The following is a 19,456-nucleotide window of genomic DNA, read 5'->3' on the forward strand; positions in this document are numbered from 1 at the left end:
GGATGTCATAGTAGGCGGTGCGGCTGCGGTGGAGCAGCCCAGAGCTCTCATCTGCTGTCCTGCAGCTGTATAACCGTGATCCCACCGGTCTTAACAGCAGACACCAGTGTTTAGCAGACACAAGGGTGTAGCATCCACTGATCTGGGGTCTGTAGAGCTGTGCGTGTTTATTATGAAGCGCCCACACACAGTCAGCAGCACACCAGTGGACACACACTGCAAAACAACAAACATACAGCATCTGTAAAATTAATTAAATCGGCAGATGTGGTTTTTATCGGGAAGTTGATATACAGTTGAAGTCAGAACTATTAGCCCTCCTGTATACCTTTTCCCCAATTTCTGTTTAACGGAGAGCAGATTTCTTCAACATATTTCTAAACATAATAGTTTTAATAACTCATCTCTAATAACTGATTTATTTTCTCTTTGTCATGATGACAGTGAATAATATTAAACTAGATATTCTTCAAGACACTTCTATACAGCTTAAAGCAGGGGTTTTCAAAGTGTGAGGCGCGCCTCCCCTGGGGGGCGCCAGAGCATGTCAGGGGAGGCGCGGGAAAAAATGTTATATAATAAAAATATAATTATTAAGTTTAATTATTATATGTATTTTTTATTATATTTAAACGTTTTAATTAAACAAAGCTAAAAAAATAATACGTCAAAAATAAGAAAACCTTTTTTACCCAGAAGGCCATAGCTGTGAATTTGCTTATACAGGTATATGCCTGCTAACACAATGGATCGGTTTCTGAGACGCCCCGATTCAAAGCCTTCAAGTTCAGGGCTTAAACCCAAAAGACGACGATATGATGATCAGTATTTGAGTTTAGGATTTACGTGGACAGGACCAGCTGATAAACCACGACCTTTATGTGTGGTTTGTCAAGATATTTTGGCTAAAGACAGCATGAGACCCGCTAAACTTCGACTGTTTTGACTGGGATGGACAGTTCTTGGATCTGTTCTATTCATATTGAACCATCATCCTAGTTTTAAAAACGTTATATTAAAATACTTGTTATTACTCTGTAAATAATTGCACTTTCATGCAAATGATGATAAAAGCGAGTTAAGAGTCTGACATCTGTCTGTGTCTTTATATATACTATATATATATATATATATATATATATATATATATATATATATATATATATATATATGTGTGTGTGTGTGTGTGTGTGTGTGCGTGCGTGTTTGGGAGGAGGGGGGCGCCAATAGATAAGTTGTGTCAAAAGGGAGGCCCACTGTCTTAGACTTTGAAAAACCCTGGCTTAAAGTGATATTTAAAGTCTTAACTAGGTTAATTAGGCAAGTCATTGCAGGGTTCAACGCTAAGGATTTTTTCTATTGGCCCGATCGGACCAGTGGTTTAGATTTTTACTTGCACTGCCAATATTTTCACTGGCCCTACCAAAAAAAGTTAATAGCTATTTCTTAGCCACAAATTTAAAAAAAAAATGTTTCAACATTTTTGTAAATCTAGAACTTTAAAAAAATTTTAATAAATGTATAAAATTCAAAGTGTTTTGCAAACAAAAGTAGCAAAATGTGCAGATATTTTATTGCAAAACAAAAGATGGCTGACTTGACAAACTACGGAACCCCGGAAGGGACGTAGTGGAGGAGAAAAAAAATTGGCTGGGTGAAAAAAAAATATGGGTGAAAGAAAAAAATGGGTGGGAAGAAAAAACATATTTCTAAGTTTTTGCGTTCTCTCGCAAAGATGTTTTGCGTTTTCTCCACAAACACTTCCTGTTCACTTCACTTACGTTAACCCTCCCGTTAACATTCTCCCGTATTTTACCATTCTACCCCACTTTCTTTACATTACTGTAAGATCAGTATGAATTCACTGAAGCACCGGTTTGACACTTCTTCATAAGAATCTTCAATTAGCAATCAGTCTGCAAACATGAAAAACGGTGGAGGGTCTGTGTTCTGTGCCAGTATGGATGGAGGAGGTCAATAGTGGCTTTGTCCTATACTCCCAATAGATTTGACTGTATATTGTTTTACATGTGTTTTCTCTAATACTTACAGTATTTTATTACTTTTGTCTGTTTTTTTTACAGTATTTCGGTTTTCAGCCACAGTTTGAAAAATGTCATGTATTCAATATACATTTAATCAAAGCATTTCTTATTCTGGATCCAAATCTTTGCAAAAAGACAAATTTGACAGCCCAAATAGAAAGACAACCAACGGCATTGGCAATAGGCTACAATGACAATCAATGTTGCACTGATTCACACTGAGTTCTGTATTTTGTTGTCCATTGTGTAATGATCAATTAAAAGAGCTCACATACTTGTTTGCAAATTGTGTTGTTTGAAGGTAAAACTAGCTTTTGTTGCATATTTTAAAAGTTTTGACGCGGTATGTGCGTTTTGCAAGCAAAATGTGTCATTTTGACCACGAGTCCCGCTGTTTAACTTAGATCTGTGTGTTAACTGTTTTGAAAATGTGGAGTTTCAGTTGACAACTGCCTCAAAGCAAACAAGAAAAACTTAATTCTTTTGTCTTGCATTTAAAAACCGCTCTGGGCTTGGTCGCAGATAGAAGTTTATAATTCTTGCGAAGAGAACATGCAGACTCCACACAGAAATGCCAACTGGCCAAGACAGGGCTCGTACCAGCTACCTTCTTACTGTGAGGCGACAGTGCTAACCACTGTGCCACCATGCCGCCCTCTAAAACTCTTTTAAATGTTTAAAACTTGAATAATTTGCTGGGATTTATGTATCCTTTATGTCTCTTTGATTATATTGATATTCACCGTATGTACTTACACTTACTGTTAACCGGGTTACAGATTCTGACTGTAGCAGTTTAACAGTGCTGTTTACCGTTAGATTTACGGCACAACGCGCGGGAATCCACCACAGGACCATGAGGATGATGATGAAGACTTAATAACGTTTTGAAGGCAGATAGCTTGTTTACTGCATTCCTCACACTGCCGGTGACCTCCGCCATTACCACGGACACACCAGAACCTGCATCCGGCAATACACAGGCATTAACCAATCAGAGATGAGATACACAGAAAACCGTGAACCATTGGCTAAGAAGGTGTAGCGCAGACAGGAAACTGCGTAAGTCTGAGACATGTTCATTCATTCATTTTCTTTTCAATTTAGCCCCTTTGATAATCTGGGTTCGCCACCGCGGAATGAACCGCCTCTGAGATATGTATTAATTATTACAACATTTTATTTGATTCCCCTGTTAATTCTTAAAATCATTGGATTTAGAAAAGCTGTACATTACACTTTGTGGATTTTATACTTTGTGGATTTTATTTGTTTTATTTATTTTTATATATTTATTTATTTTATATATATTTATTTATTTTTATATATTTATTTTATGTATTTATTTATATATTTATTTATTTTATATATTTATATATATATATATATATATATATATATATATATATATATATATATATATATATATATATATATATTACCATTAGTTTTCTATTTATGTCCACGTTTTATATTGTGTTGTTGTATAAATGTTCCTGATGGTTTGTGCAATGATTTTTTAAAAATGTATTTATTTATTTTAATTTAGAGATATAACAACGTTTAAACATTTTGCAGGGGGCATGCTGACAACTTTTTTACACTGAGAAAAATAAAAGGCACATTTAATATCAACAAAAAGAGAGAAAAAAAGTTTGCTTCTGTAATTTATTTATTTGTTTATTTATTTATTATGAATGAAAGAACACACAAATACGATGTCAATGGTAATAAAAATAAATTTTCTTTCAATTAAAAAATCCAAGGACAAATAGCAGCAAGAAAACAATAAGAAAAATGAAATAATAATTCCAATTAAATTATTATTTTGCTTATTGCAATAACAACACAATATGTATATATAAGGCTGTGTAAGGGCTATTTGACCAAGGAGAGGGATGGGGTGCTGCCCCAGATGACCTGGCCTCCACAGTAGCCAGATCTCAATCAAATGGTTTCGGATTTGCTGGACCGCAGAGTGAAGGCAAAAGGGCCAACAGGTGCGAAGCATCTCTGGGAACTTCTTCAAGACTGTTGGAAGGCTGTTTCAGGTGACTACCTCTTGAAGCTCATCAAGAGAATGACAAGAGTGTGCAAAGCAGCGGTCAAAGCAAAAGGTGGCTACTGTGAATAGGCTAGAATATGACATATTTCCAGCTGTTTCACACTTCTTTGTTATGTTTATAATTCCACATGTGTTAATTCGTAGTTTCGATGCCTTCAGTGTGAATCTACAATTTACATAGTCATGAAAATAAAGAAAATCTTTGAATGAGAAGGTGTGTCCAAACTTTTGGTCTGTATGTATGTATGTATGTATGTATGTATGTATGTATGTATGTAAGTAATTATAATCTAATAAAGTGATTCACATTGTCACATGCAGCCACAAAATTAGCTTCTATGCAGGTGATAACCTGAGCTTTGATACCAAAGGAGGAGACAAGCCACAACGTCAAGCAAATAAAACTTGATTTTTCAAGTGAGGGAGCTGAGCAAAAATATAAACAAAATATACTTTTATATTTAAAAGAATTAAACAAAAAAAAAAAAAAGATATATATATATATATATATATATATATATATATATATATATATATATATATATATATATATTATTGTTATTTTTTTTTTATTATTAATATTTAAAATATAGTGTTATATTTTCAACAATGTGGCCAAAATGTGCAAGAAATCTGCATCAATAAAATATTTTTACTAAATCTTGCAGAAAACTTTGTATTTGCAGAATCCCATTAAACCTGGAGGGTCTGTTCTACACAACAGCTGCCTGTTTCTCTATTCATTATACTGTAGACTGGAAGTTCTGCTTTTTAGTCAGTGAAAGTCAGGGAAGTCATGTTTTTTTACTGACTCTGCATCACAAAACCTCTTATGTGTCTTTTTTTTTTTTTAGATTTACCTACATTTGAAACTGTATAAACAAGCCTTTCATTGATGTATGGTTTCTTTAGATAGGATAATCAGTCAAGTTTTGTGAAGGAAAAATCATGGCTTGGGGTTACATTCAGTATGGGGGCGTGCGAGAGATCTGCAGAGTGGATGATCAACATCAACAGCCTGAGGAATCAAGACATTTGTGCTGCCCATTATATTACAAACCACAGGAGAGGGACAATTCTCCAGCAGGATAGCGCTCCTTCTCATACTTCAGCCTCCACATCAAAGCTCCTGAAAGCGAAGGGTGCTCCAGAATTGGCCAGCCCAGTCACCAGATATGAACATTATTGAGCATGTCTGGAGTAAGATGAAGGAGGAGGCGTTGAAGATGAACACAAAGGATCTTAATGAACTCTGGGAGTCCTGCAGGAACGCTTTCTTTGCCATTCCAGATGACTTTATTAATCAGTGATTTGAGTCATGTCAGAGATGTATGGATGCCGTCCTCCAAGCTCATGATGGAGTCAGACACAATATTCATTCTGTCTCCACTGCAGCAGGACTTTATATTCTATACTGGACATTATTTCTGTTCAGTGATGAGACTTTAGTCTAAGCAGAGTCAGACCGCACTGTCCTAATCAAATCATTCAAAATCAAGGCATGATCATAGTTTATTTTGCCCAAATAAGCATAATCTAGAGGTCTTTGGCTTTCATATAAGCCCCTTCTGATACCAAATGAGCAACTAGAAGTCAAGTTAATATTTGTTGTTGTATTATTAAGACTTTTGTCAGGTAGCGTATAGTAATTATGCACAACTGAATGCACATAAATCATTAATTATGTCATTGTCTCCTGTTTTCTGCCTCTCGATCGCTGTCTTTCATAAAGCTACACAGAAACTCCAGAAAGAAGATAATTCTCCACTGGTACCAATGAAATATGGAGATAGTCCAACAGAAAACAGATCTCACATGCAATTTACTGAACCTCAGCAAAGCAATGTAACAGGTATCAACATTCAGTACAGATGTTAAAAATGAAATTCTGTAAAGTGTGATGCAAAAGATTTACAGGTGTAAGATAAATATGTTTAATACACATTTATATATTCCCATTTACGTAAACAGAAATATGATACAAATAAAATGAAGATTTTTTTTATAGTAACACTGATTTAGCTTGTAACATGTTCACTTACAGATAAACCACAGGATTCGGAGAGTCTTTACAATGATAAAAGCTCTTCGGACGAACCTTCAGACAAAGGAACAGAAGAGATAACATCCAGCAAGACTGAGAATAAGAAATCTTCAACTGATAATCCCAACAGACGTGTTCACACTCGGTTCTGTTTGCTATTCTGATCTGTTTCTGGAGCCTAGTTGTATCACTTATCTTACTGTAAATTTATTGTGTTTAATATAATGGCATGAGCTGGTAATATGTAAAATGCCAATCTTAGGCAAGCTAATGGTCATGCCCTCAGATATTGCTAATAGTCTATAAGTTAAATATCTCTAATCCTACCTCTAGGTGAAAGGAAAACAAAACCTAAAGGAAATGAACTGGCAACTCCTGAGAAGAACTTAAAGTCGGCATGAAACTGAAGTTAAGATTGTCCTTTTTTCCCCTCTATCATGACGTACATCTGATTGAAACATTTTCTGAAATGAGAAATAAATGTAGGGCAGTGCATAGTTCTGTCCTTTGGAAAATGATTGGATTTTTGGAGGATGGGCATAGCTAACAAAATAAAGGAAGATTTGAATGGCAGTTTGCTCTCAGATGTGGAGGATTACTGTAAGTTTACAGACAAAATCTGAGCATATTCTTTTGAACTGCCTACCATGATGAAAGGCAGAAATGAGGCATTACATTACTAATAGACCCACCCAAATTCATTTAAATTACTGATTGACCTGCCCCAAATGACTGATAACCCCACTCTGAAGCACTGATAGACCCGCACAAAATGACTTATTGTAATACCCTGAAGAACCAGCCTGATCTCATGAGAAAACGTAAGTATTTTACGTTTTGGCAGTTTAGTGGCTAATTCGTAGTTCAGTCGTAAGAAATTTTACGATTTTAAAAAGGAGGCGTGGCACCTAACCCCACCCCTAAACCCAACCGTCATTGGGGGATGAGCAAATCGTACTAAAATGTACAAATTAAATCCTACGAATTCGTACGAATTGGCCACTAAATGAAAAAGTTACGAATTGCCGTGAGATTGTGTTGGAAGAACTGATAGACGTGTCCTAACCGCCCTAAAAGACTAATAGCCCCACCCTAAATGGCTGAAAGTCACGCCCTGAATGACTGATAGTCATGCCCTAAATTAATGATAGCCCCGCCCCAAATGACCGATAGTCACATCCTAAAGGAAGGATAGACCCGCACCCAAATGACTAATTGTCATGACATAAAAACAGATAGCCCCACACCAAATGACTGATAGTCATGCCATAAAAGACCGATAGCCCCACCCTAAAGGGCTGATAGTCACACCCTAAATGACTGATAGTTATGCCCTAAATTAATGATAGCCCTGCCCCAAGTGACCTATAGCCACATCCTAAAGGAAGGACAGCCCCACCCCAAATGACTGATAATCACACCCCAAATGACAGATAGCCCTGCCCCAAATGACTGATAGCCCTGCCCCAAATGACTGATAGCCCTGCCCCAAATTACTGATAGTCACACCCTAAATGACTAATAGCCCACTCCAAATTACTGATAGCCACACCTTAAATGACTGATAGCCCTGCCCCAAATTACTGATAGCCACACCTTAAATGACTGATAGCCCACCCTAAATTACTGATAGCCACACCTTAAATGACAGATAGCCCTGCCCCAAATTACTGATAGTCACACCCTAAATGACTGATAGCCCACCCCAAATTACTGATAGCCACACCTTAAATGACTGATAGCCCTGCCCCAAATTACTGATAGTCACACCCTAAATGACTGATAGCCCTGCCCCAAATTACTGATAGCCACACCTTAAATGACTGATAGCCCTGCCCCAAATTACTGATAGTCACACCCTAAATGACTGATAGCCCTGCCCCAAATTACTGATAGCCACACCTTAAATGACTGATAGCCCTGCCCCAAATTACTGATAGCCACACCTTAAATGACAGATAGCCCACCCCAAATTACTGATAGCCACACCTTAAATGACTGATAGCCCTGCCCCAAATTACTGATAGTCACACCTTAAATGACTGATAGCCCTGCCCCAAATTACTGATAGTCACACCCTAAATGACTGATAGCCCTGCCCCAAATTACTGATAGCCACACCTTAAATGACTGATAGCCCTGCCCCAAATTACTGATAGTCACACCCCAAATGACAGATAGCTCGCCCCAAATGACAGATAGCCCTGCCCCAAATTACTGATAGTCACACCCCAAATGACAGATAGCTCACCCCAAATGACAGATAGCCCTGCCCCAAACTACTGATAATCACACCCCAAATGACAGATAGCGCGCCCCAAATGACAGATAGCCCTGCCCCAAATTACTGATAGTCACACCCCAAATGACAGATAGCTCGCCCCAAATGACAGATAGCCCTGCCCCAAATTACTGATAGTCACACCCTAAATGACTGATAGCCCACCCCAAATTACTGATAGCCACACCTTAAATGACTGATAGCCCACCCCAAATTACTGATAGCCACACCTTAAATGACTGATAGCCCTGCCCCAAATTACTGATAGTCACACCCTAAATGACTGATAGCCCTGCCCCAAATTACTGATAGCCACACCTTAAAAGACAGATAGCTCGCCCCAAATGACAGATAGCCCGTCAGTTGACAGTTTTTTGCTCCGTCCTGCGTGTTTTATTTTAAACACTAGTTCGAGCCTCATTTTATGCATATCAAATCGCAAAATCCAAAAAGCCACACACCATATATTTTTGACTGCTTTGAATGGATACATTTTTTTTTTACCCATTTTTCCATATTAAAATATTATGGTGGGTCTTGAGATTGAATTACTTGGTGTTGAATTACCTAGGTGGGTCCCGGAATAAAAAAGTTTGGGAATCCCTGGTCTAAAGGATAGATAGCCCCGCTCCAAACAACTAATAGTTACGCCCTAAAGGGGTCAATAGACCCACACTAAATGACAGATAGCCCCGCCCCAAATTACTGATTGCTTAAAGGACTGATAGCCCCACCCCAATTAGCTCAAATTGCCTGATAGATCATTCATAAGAACTGATAGACGTGTCCTAACCGCCCTAAAAGACTAATAGCCCCACCCTAAATGGCTGAAAGTCACGCCCTGAATGACTGATAGTCATGCCCTAAATTAATGATAGCCCCGCCCCAAATGACCGATAGTCACATCCTAAAGGAAGGATAGACCCGCACCCAAATGACTAATTGTCATGACATAAAAACAGATAGCCCCACACCAAATGACTGATAGTCATGCCATAAAAGACCGATAGCCCCACCCTAAAGGGCTGATAGTCACACCCTAAATGACTGATAGTTATGCCCTAAATTAATGATAGCCCTGCCCCAAATGACCTATAGCCACATCCTAAAGGAAGGACAGCCCCACCCCAAATTACTGATAGTCACACGCTAAATGACAGATAGCCCTGCCCCAAATGACTGATAATCACACCCCAAATGACAGATAGCTCGCCCCAAATGACTGATAGCCCTGCCCCAAATTACTGATAGTCACACCTTAAATGACTGATAGCCCTGCCCCAAATTACTGATAGTCACACCCTAAATGACTGATAGCCCTGCCCCAAATTACTGATAGTCACACCCTAAATGACTGATAGCCCTGCCCCAAATTACTGATAGTCACACCCTAAATGACTGATAGCCCTGCCCCAAATTACTGATAGCCACACCTTAAATGACAGATAGCCCTTCCCCAAATTACTGATAGCCACACCTTAAATGACAGATAGCCCTGCCCCAAATTACTTGCTTTTAATAGAGCTTTTTTTGCTCCGTCCTGCGTGTTTTATTTTAAACACTAGTTCGAGCCTCATTTTATGCATATCAAATCGCAAAATCCAAAAAGCCACACACCATATATTTTTGACTGCTTTGAATGGATACATTTTTTTTTTTACCCATTTTTCCATATTAAAATATTATGGTGGGTCTTGAGATTGAATTACTTGGTGTTGAGTCCCGGAATAAAAAAGTTTGGGAATCCCTGCTCTAAAGGATAGATAGCCCCGCTCCAAACAACTAATAGTTACGCCCTAAAGGGGTTAATAGACCCACACTAAATGACAGATAGCCCCGCCCCAAATTACTGATTGCTTAAAGGACTGATAGCCCCACCCCAATTAGCTCAAATTGCCTGATAGATCATTCATAACAAGCACTATATAAATATGAAAAAAAAGAGTAAATTCTGATTTCATGCCGACTTTAACATCTTTAAATGTGACCGCATAAATCATTTGGGGAAAAGATGTTTTCAACTGCAGCCTCTGGACTGCAGATTTTCCCTGATCTAAGCAAAATAATAATGTGTACACCTTCTTTTGGCCTCTTTTTCTTCTCTTTCTTGTAGGAAAATACATTTTAAATTGAAGATTTTCATGCACATTTAAGATTATAGGATCAGCAGGGACTTATAGCTCTCAGTGCTATCAGGCTAATGTTAGCATTTTCCAAGATCTCCTATTGCACCTTTAAATGTTCATAAAGAAACTGTTAAAATAAGGCAATCTAACTCTTAATAAAACAATAGGAGATTCTGTGAACTGGTAGAACGTGCATTGTAGTGGGCGGGAAGTGAATGTCTCCATGAATGTCTCCACCGTTTGTACCGACACCTGATCCAAACACCATAGCGTGATTGACAGGCCATCGGACGACACTATGAGGTGACTTGTGTTTCTTCAGCTGGATGAATTTCAGAAACCAAATCTGTAACAGGAGTCGAAGTGCTGAGGTCAGGTGTAGGTATTAATTCTCCACAGGACTCGGACAAAATGTCTTTAATGAGTGTGGCATAGTTTTCGCTTCAATGTGAGCTTCCCGAACATCCATTTGGTTGTGGTTTTCCAGCACCTCACGAGTCGGTTTCATCAATTGTTTTGAGTTCACAGGTGCTCCTTTCAGGCAGCTGCTCGGCCAGGGCAGGGCGATTGGTATAAATATCATCTACCGGCAACAGGAAAGTGACCGTCTTGACTTTGACTCTGAAATGGTAAATACAACGATTAGCATACAGTTTTGGCTAACACTTTACTTGAAAGGGGTGCATAAAGCCTAAATCTTTCATAATCATGACATGACATTGATTTCAAGAGATCACACTTAGCTTATAATTGATAATAAAGCTGTCACGGTCACTAGCGATCCAACCTGTGCAGATCGCTGGTAAAATCTGCCATTTCGTGGACTACAGTTTCAGTCATGCAACACACATACACACCTGCTCCAAGTCACTACTGATTACACTCTGGCGGCGAAGGCGGCAGCTCTGGCTGTAACAGCTCTGGTGGTGGCAGCAGCTCTGGCAACTTAGGTGGTGGAAGCCATTCTGGTGGCTCAGGAGATGGCATTTCAGGAACAAGAACGACAACAGGAACTTTGGCAGGAACAGGAAGCTATCTTGTGAGCTGGTGGCCGACTGGCGCTTACCATCTTGTGCGTTGGAGGGCTGGTTGTGGCCATTTTGTGAGCTGGTGGACTGAAGGCGGCCATCCCCTGCTGAAAAATCCAGCTTAAACCAGCCTAGGCTGGTTGGCTGGTTTTAGCTGGTTGACCAGCCTGGTTTTAGAGGGGTTTTAGCCATTTCCAGGCTGGTTTCCAGCCATTTCCAGCCTGATCTTAGCTGGTCAAGCTGGATTTAGCTGGTCATTTTCCAGCCTGACCAGCTAAGACCAGGCTAGAAATGGCTGGAAACCAGCCTGGAAATGGCCAAAACCCCTCTCCCGGAATTCTCCCGGTCATCCCGATTAGCCAATCCGGGGTGTGTGTGTGTGTTGCATGACTAAATCTGTAGTCCATGAAATGGCGAATTTGTAGCCCGTTAGCAATCTGTGTTTACCAGCGATCTGCACAAGTTGGACCGTGACAAAAGCGTGTTTGGCATGCTGTCCCGGGAGAGAGCCCTGAGCTCAGAATATCCTAGAGCCCAGGGCTTCCTCCCATTTGAAGAACGACAGGGGAGTTTGAGCTTAGGTAGGTCTTGATAACTCCCCTTCTTGTGAACGCGTTAGGAATAGCTGAGAGATATAGCTGGCTAAGAGTTTGTCTTATGATGCCACTTTGGATTAGTCAATTTACTTATAATGTATGTCTTAGGATGGTAGGAGGAAACTGGGGAACTCGGGGAAAACCCACGCAAGCACAGGGAGAACATGCAAACTTCGCACAGAAATGCCGACTGGCCCGGTAAGGGCTCAAACCAGTGGCGTTTTTGCTGTGAGGCAACAATGCTAACCACCAGGCCGTATTGTCTTATTAGGAGAAGGGGAGAAGTAGGGGTGGAAGGGGGTATTCTTTAAGACGAAGACGACTGGAGTGGAAAACTCTGGTTATTTATAGTGAGTTAGTATTCATCTGATTGGCGTAATATGTGAAGCTGATGCAGGACCAGCTGTGATCAATCATAAGCACATGATCCTCTCGAAATTAGTTTATAAATAAGCCGTACTTCATGCATACTTATGACAACTGCCATGGAGTGTCATTCATCTAAGTTATGTCATTAATTATTGTTGAGGTGTCATCATGGCAATCTGACATTAACAAGACAACTCATTATAAATCATAAACATGACTGTTATGAAGCCATTATAACTTTAATAAAATGTATAATAATGTTATCAATATTTTCTAAACCTCAGCTATAATGGTACAAGTCAAAATGTTCATTAAAATGACAGCAAATATAAATGATGCTGTTATTGACACTGTTAATTGGAAATTTTAATGGCAAAACTGATTCAATGACATGATTATGAAGGCCTAATTGTGTTGTCTTGGTAATGTCAGATTGTCATAACAAAGGTTGAAATTACAGGAGTTTTCCAGGAGAAATAACATAATAGGAGGGTGACAGGAGATTGAGTCTGAAATACGGGAGACTCCCAGGAAAACCAGGAGTGTTGGCAGGTATGCTTATGAATGCTGTTCAAGTAATGCATTACTTAATTTTGCAAGTCAATGTTTACAACAGAACTACTACGGTGGCGCCCAGAATTATTTCTCTGTATATTTTTTTCTTATATATTATCTTAAACTACTCAAATGTCAATTAAAGTCACTTTGTTAAACTGTAGAGTTGAATTTTCAACATGAAAAGTCGACAGAGCAGAGATCAACATCCCATAATGCAGTTCACAACTGTAACCCTGCTAAAAAAATTCAGCTTAAACCAGCCTAGGCTGGTTGGCTGGTTTTAGCTGGTCGGCCAGGCTGGTTTTAGAGGGGTTTTGGCCACCTCCAGGCTGGTTTCCAGCCATTTCCAGTCTGGTCTTAGCTGGTCAGGCTGGAAAATGACCAGCTAAATCCAGCGAAAACCAGCTTGACCAGCCTGGTTTAAGCTGGACATAGCTGGTTTTGGCTGGGCTCCCAGCCTGATAGGCTGGTCAAGCTGGTTTTAGCTGGTCATCTCCCAGCCTGACCAGCTAAGACCAGGCTGGAAATGGCTGGAAACCAGCCTGGAAGTGGCCAAAACCCCTCTAAAACCAGCCTGGGTGACCAGCTAAAACCAGCTAACCAGCCTAGGCTGGTTTAAGATGGATTTTTCAGCAGGGAAATGAACAAGAAACACTTGTGAATTACAAAATACAGAAACTTCATGAACAGATATTTTTTACAGTGTACCTGTTTTTGTTGACGTACTCCTGAAGGGAATGTCTGTTGGTTAATTTCTCCATGTCTGGTTTAGCATAGGCACTAGTAGGACGCCCTGGAGAACCATCATGTAATTTTGCCCATTTATTGTTTACAGTTTCCTCGTATCTCCTTGGCTTGTGTAAAATCTCATTCTTCCGAGAGCCATTAATGGAGTTTGCCGATATGGAGTATCTCCGCACAGTCATGATAATGTTTTCTGTAGAAAGAAATCAGAAAGGCAGGATTATATAGCAGCTTTTTTTTAACGAATGGGGTCCTTCAACTAGTTTAAAATTTCGATGGAATTGTTGATTTAAAATAAGCATAGTCAAACAGTTCTGTGCTTTTTGGAAATATGTAGATGAAAAAAATGGCCTTTTACTAATGGCCCGTTTCCACGGTGGTACGGTACGGGTCGCTATGCTTTTACGCCCGTTTCCACTGTCAAAAGGTAAACCGTACCATACCACTTTTTGGGTACCCTTTCTAAAGGTTACCTAACACAACAAAAGGGACCAAAATACAGATTGAGATGTGCAGGAGAGGAGGACAAATGAAAACGCAGAGAGCTCCATTTTGAAATACACAGCTGAGACACTACACCATAATAATACATATATACATAAATACAAATATACATTTAATAACTAGCCGTGGTTGACCCGAGCTCAAACAAACCTTGTCTTCATCTTGATAAACAGCCACAAAGCCAAAAAGAAGATCAGAATGTACGTGTGTCCTGTTGTTATTTAAGAGGCTGTCTAAAAGCGAGATCGGTTTCACTTTCTCTAGAGAGATCGCATGCGCATCTATATTTAAGAATAACAAACTTCTTGAGTTGATGATAATAACGTGTGCATGATTATTAAAGTGCTTCTGACATCCCTTCAGAAACGGTCAAACGCCAGAATGTAGAATGAAAAAACAAAGGAGAAGCTGTAAAAAAACAAAGGAGCGAATGATTCTTTCAGCAACCTAAAACATGAACATGTTTAGTTATTAGCATTGCCTTTTGGACTACTTTGAACTCGGAATAATGGAATAATGAATGACGGAATTACTTTTTAACTAGATTTTAATGTTACATGTGCTGGTAAAGATTAAAGATGAGAGGTTTGTGCTGATTGTATTTGTTTTGTGTCGTTTATGAACCCAAATAAGGCCTAAAAGTAAGCTTTGGTTAGTGTTTAATTGTTATTGGTAACATTTCAGAGACAGTTGATATCAGGTTTCTCTCACAGGCCTGAGAAGTACGCTGAGATTGGCAGAAATACATTAGATTTATAAGAAAATGTAATCAAGGGTACATATTTTTCAGTTCTCAAAAAGGTAGCCCTGGGCACATATCTGCATTGAGCATGGGTTGCAAAACTACGTTAAAAATAAGGTAAAAAAAATGGATCAAAAATGCTTAATAATGTGATATCAGTTGAGCAGCTAGCCAATGCTAGATGTCTATTTATTGTAAATTCAACATCGAGGTAGTTTACATGCATTGTAGAAACTCAAAACCCAGTGTAAATCTCTCATTTCTGATTAAAGTTAATGTTGTCGATGTTTTGAAATCAAGTCATTGCATTTATCAATGACCATGCTTGATGCTAATTTGATGTCGAATAAAGGTACCCACTGGGTTGCTCTCCCTTGGTTTAAGTGATTGATTAATTGATGATGAAAAAATGTAAAACGAACAAAAGAGTAAGTTATATGTAAACATAAAATGGTTGGTTGCTTCTTACTACATGCTGTTATAATTGGTCAAAATTATCATCAGCACAAAATAAGCAAGTTCAGACAGAGTAGATAGATAACGCTAACCTGTTAACAGCTGTACATAGGCAGTTGACAAATAGGCTGTAAAATGTTTTTGATTTTCTAAAACACCAATTTTGAAGAGAAACAGTTAAATCTGGGCTCACATTCAGATTACATTTTGCCACAAGTGCCAAATCTTTGCCTTCAATGGCCCATTAATAAATTTGAATCTTTGGCCCTCCTTTTGTACAGGTGGGCCACTTCAGGCTCACATTCATTTCGTCTGGGCCGAAGGAAGACCACCAGTGCCGCATAACTGCCTAAAGTGGCCCACATTCGCATGCTATCTGGGTTGGTACATTCCTGATGTTAAGCAAATGCATCATTTTCGGCTTAGTCCCTAACTAGTCCCTAGTTAGGTTAAACATAGTTCGAAGAAGTTTAATGTTTTAAGAACCAAAATTGTTCTTACATTGCATTGGGCTAATATGAGGAGGTCTGTATGCAATATTACATGAAATATAATCTCATTAAATCAAAAGTTTGCTTGGCATTCCTATCTTTAGATCCGACATTGTGTGCAATGTACACTCAAAAAATTAATTTTTGCTTGTTAAAACTACTCATTAAAATGAGCTAAAACAACAATTCTTGAGTTTTTTTTTGGAACAACTTAATTTTTAATGTTCAATCCACATAAATTTGTTAAAAGTGTTAAGTTAACTTAATCAATTTGTGTTGGGACAACATTGATGAATTGTGTGGAACCCTGCATTTTTTACCGTGTACACTCAAAAATGTCCTTTGCTGCTTGTTCAAATTACTTGTTTAAAACGAGTTGAAACAACACAATTCTTACGTTTTTTAAGGATCAACTTAATTGTTTCAAGTTCAATCCACTTAAATTTGTAAAAACAATTAGGTTAACTTAATTGATTTGTGTTGGGACAAAATGAATTGCATAGAACCCAGCATTTTTTTTTTACAGTGTAGAGAACAACAATGATAACCTTCTTCTCCTTCCAGTAGTCCTGATGTTCACTCAGAGGTCGCCACAGCGGATTGAACCGACAACTTATCCTGCATGTTTTACGCAGCGGATGCCCTTCCAGCTGCAAGCCATCACTGGGAAACATCCATACACACTCATTCACACACATACACCACGGATAATTTAGTCAACCCAATTCACCTGTACTACGTCTTTGGACTGTGGGGGAAACCGGAGCACCCGGAGGATGAACATGCAAACTCCACACAGAAATGACCACTCTCCCAGTTCAGGCTCAAACTAGCAACCTTCTTGCTTTGAGGCAATCGTGCTACCCACTGAGCCACCGTGACCCAGAATTCATTGCGGTTAAATAAATGAGGTGGGAAGCGCAGTGTTTTATATACCTATTTATTATTAAAATTCAGAGACATAACTTATTTATCTCAGGAGTTTCCCCTAAATGAGACGGAGAAAGTAAACATTCACCTGAAAATCCTACTAAAAACTCACTGAAATTAACATTAACATGAATTGTGACCTAAAGTGCCCATTTTTCTCACGTGGAATAGTGAAAATCAGGTCAACAACCCACATGCTTGTCTGCATTTCATAAAATAGAGATGTGACAGCAAAGTACCTTTGTACTGTCCTTCAAGATCCGGCGCAGACACATTGCGTCTCAGGTTAGCGTGAAACAAGCTCTCCTGCGGCGAAGCTGATAATGCGCAGGAATCCGGCCGGTCCAGCTGCCCACGGAGCTCTTTGTTTTCATTCTCCAGCTTTCTGATTTCATTCTGCATTTCTGAGATCACCCGCGTCAAGCTCTGTCCGCTCTCCATGCTCTCCGTATTCCCATCCGCCGCTGATCTGAGTGCAGCATGAAGAGTTCAACTTATACTAGACCTCTTTCAATCTCAGCCCAAATCTTGTCCCTGGGAGATTATGTCGCCTTTCAACGCTTATACAGCTGAAAGCATTCGGGTAGTTGTGCCTTTCGGCCCTCGGGGTGATGTTTTATTAATCACAGACGAGTGTCGAGTTTCCTTGCTGAGCTGCAACAATACACACAGAGCTGAGAGAGAGCTTAAAGCGAGACAATATAGACGCATCTCTTGTCTATGTGAAATATCTTGGTGAATGTTCTTTCTTCTGAGCAGACAGTCAGGCAATTAGGTTGTCATCGGACTGAGATGAAGATCTGCAAAAGATTAGGTGGTAACCGATGCTCCTGCATGGGAGCTTGAAATATTGATCAGGTCAGTCAACAAGCGGCAACAAATCTAGGATGGAAAAGTCAACCGTGAGCTTGTCCTTCCCAGATGGTTTCTTGATGTCAAAATTGACGTAAAAAATACGTTAAAAAAGCCATAAATATTGTAAATAGATTCAGTCAACTGGTGAAACTGCTCTGATGTCAAAACGACAGCTAACATTGGCATCAGAAACACATCAATAATCAATTGCAGGACTGTCCTGATTTTTGATGCCAATATTAAGTGAAGTTTATTTATAAACTAATTTCGAGAGGAGCACGTGATTATGATTGAGCACGGCTGGTTCTGCATTAGCCACATATGATCCACCAATCAGGCCAGTCCTAACCCACTATAAAGAGCCAGGGTTTCTCACTACAGCCATCTTCGATTTAAGGAATCCCTGCTTCCACCTCTACTTCTCCACCTTTCCCTTCATAGGGCGGCACGGTGGCCCTGTTGCCTCACAGCAAGAATGTAACCGGTTTTAGTCCTTTAACAGGCCGGCGGTCGTTTTTGTGCGGAGTTTGCATGTTCGCCCTGTGCTCGCGTGGGTTTTCCCCGGGTTCTCCGGTTTCCTCCCACATTCCAAAAACATGCACTACAAGTGAATTGATCAATCTAAATTCAGCGCTACAGTCAAACTCTCATCCTGCAGCATATCTCTTCATAGCATTTATTTTAGTCATCAGCTCTTATCAAGGGGGAGTTGTCGAGATCTACCTGAGCTCAAGGCTCCCTCTCGCCCTGCAAACGTGAGGGAGCCCAGGGCTCAAGGTCCTTTTGGGCTCAGGGCTCTCTCCCGGGACAGCAGGCACGTGCACACACAGGGTTCAACCTGTGAAGTGCACATGCCCTTTTTAGGCTTGGATAGAAAGTGCCCTTCCAAAATACCCCCCCCCCCCCCCCCACCCACGCTCTTCAAATAATTTATCCTGCACATTCCATTTGGACAGTCTCTTCACGGGCTGGTTTCCAGCCATTTCCAGCCTGGTTTTAGCTGGTCTGGCTAGAAAATGACCAGCTAAAACCAGCTTGACCAGCCTGGTTTAAGCTGGACATAGCTGGTTTTGGCTGGGCTCCCAGCCTACCTGGCTAGGCTGGTCAAGCTGGTTTTAGCTGGTCATCTCCCAGCCTGACCAGCTACGACCAGGCTGGAAATGGCTGGAAACCAGCCTGGAAGTGGCCAAAACCCCTCTAAAACCAGCCTGGTCGACCAGCTAAAACCAGCCAACCAGCCTAGGCTGGTTTAAGATGTTTTTTTTCAGTAGGGAACATTTCATTCATAATGAACTAACTCTTTTCTGTATACTAGGCTAGTCCTAACCCTAGCTCATATTCCGTTTTGGTAATCATTGGACATATTCTGAGGTAATCAATGAAAACCAACTGCAACCATTGGCTATCTCTGCGTAATTATCACCCTGTTTTATTCAGCATCATTATGAGCTCTCATGAATATGGATTTGCCGGAGCAGCATAAACGGAGGTTAAGGATAATTGCCCCTCAGTCATAGCGCAGGAGGAAGAATAAAGAACATTGTGTTTGAGTCTATAAAGAATTAATTCTAACAAACACACATCAAAACACGAGCACACACAAAACATCCAATGAAGAAAAT

At 39.8% G+C, this 19,456-nt stretch overlaps 1 protein-coding gene and 1 long non-coding RNA gene across 3 annotated transcripts in view; both read right to left on the reverse strand.

Annotated features, from left to right (window-relative positions):
- dnajc30b (DnaJ (Hsp40) homolog, subfamily C, member 30b) overlaps nt 1-3,025 on the reverse strand; it is a 5,743-nt gene extending 2,718 nt beyond the window's left edge. Inside the window, exons 1-2 of one of the 2 annotated variants that reach the window (NR_136944.1) lie at nt 2,802-3,025; nt 1-216 (exon numbers count right to left, since the gene is read on the reverse strand). The exon at nt 1-216 is cut by the window's left edge and continues 163 nt beyond it. Coding sequence is in view for 1 of the 2 variants with exons in the window: in NM_001326394.1 (NP_001313323.1) it covers nt 1-216; nt 2,859-2,988 (346 nt within the window). In the remaining variant the exon portion in view is untranslated. The remainder of the gene's footprint in view (nt 217-2,801) is intronic. The other variant, NM_001326394.1, reaches the window with a different exon arrangement.
- A 3,007-nt stretch (nt 3,026-6,032) lies between these two features.
- On the reverse strand, nt 6,033-7,604 carry LOC141377985 (uncharacterized). The gene is made up of 2 exons (XR_012391222.1): nt 7,380-7,604; nt 6,033-7,290 (listed from the first exon to the last, which is right to left on the reverse strand). It is a non-coding gene; the product is annotated as an uncharacterized lncRNA (long non-coding RNA).
- Nucleotides 7,605-19,456: the final 11,852 nt, after the last annotated feature.

Source organism: Danio rerio, chromosome 15, assembly GCF_049306965.1.
Source record: "Danio rerio strain Tuebingen ecotype United States chromosome 15, GRCz12tu, whole genome shotgun sequence".
Classification (NCBI taxonomy): Eukaryota; Metazoa; Chordata; class Actinopteri; order Cypriniformes; family Danionidae; genus Danio; species Danio rerio.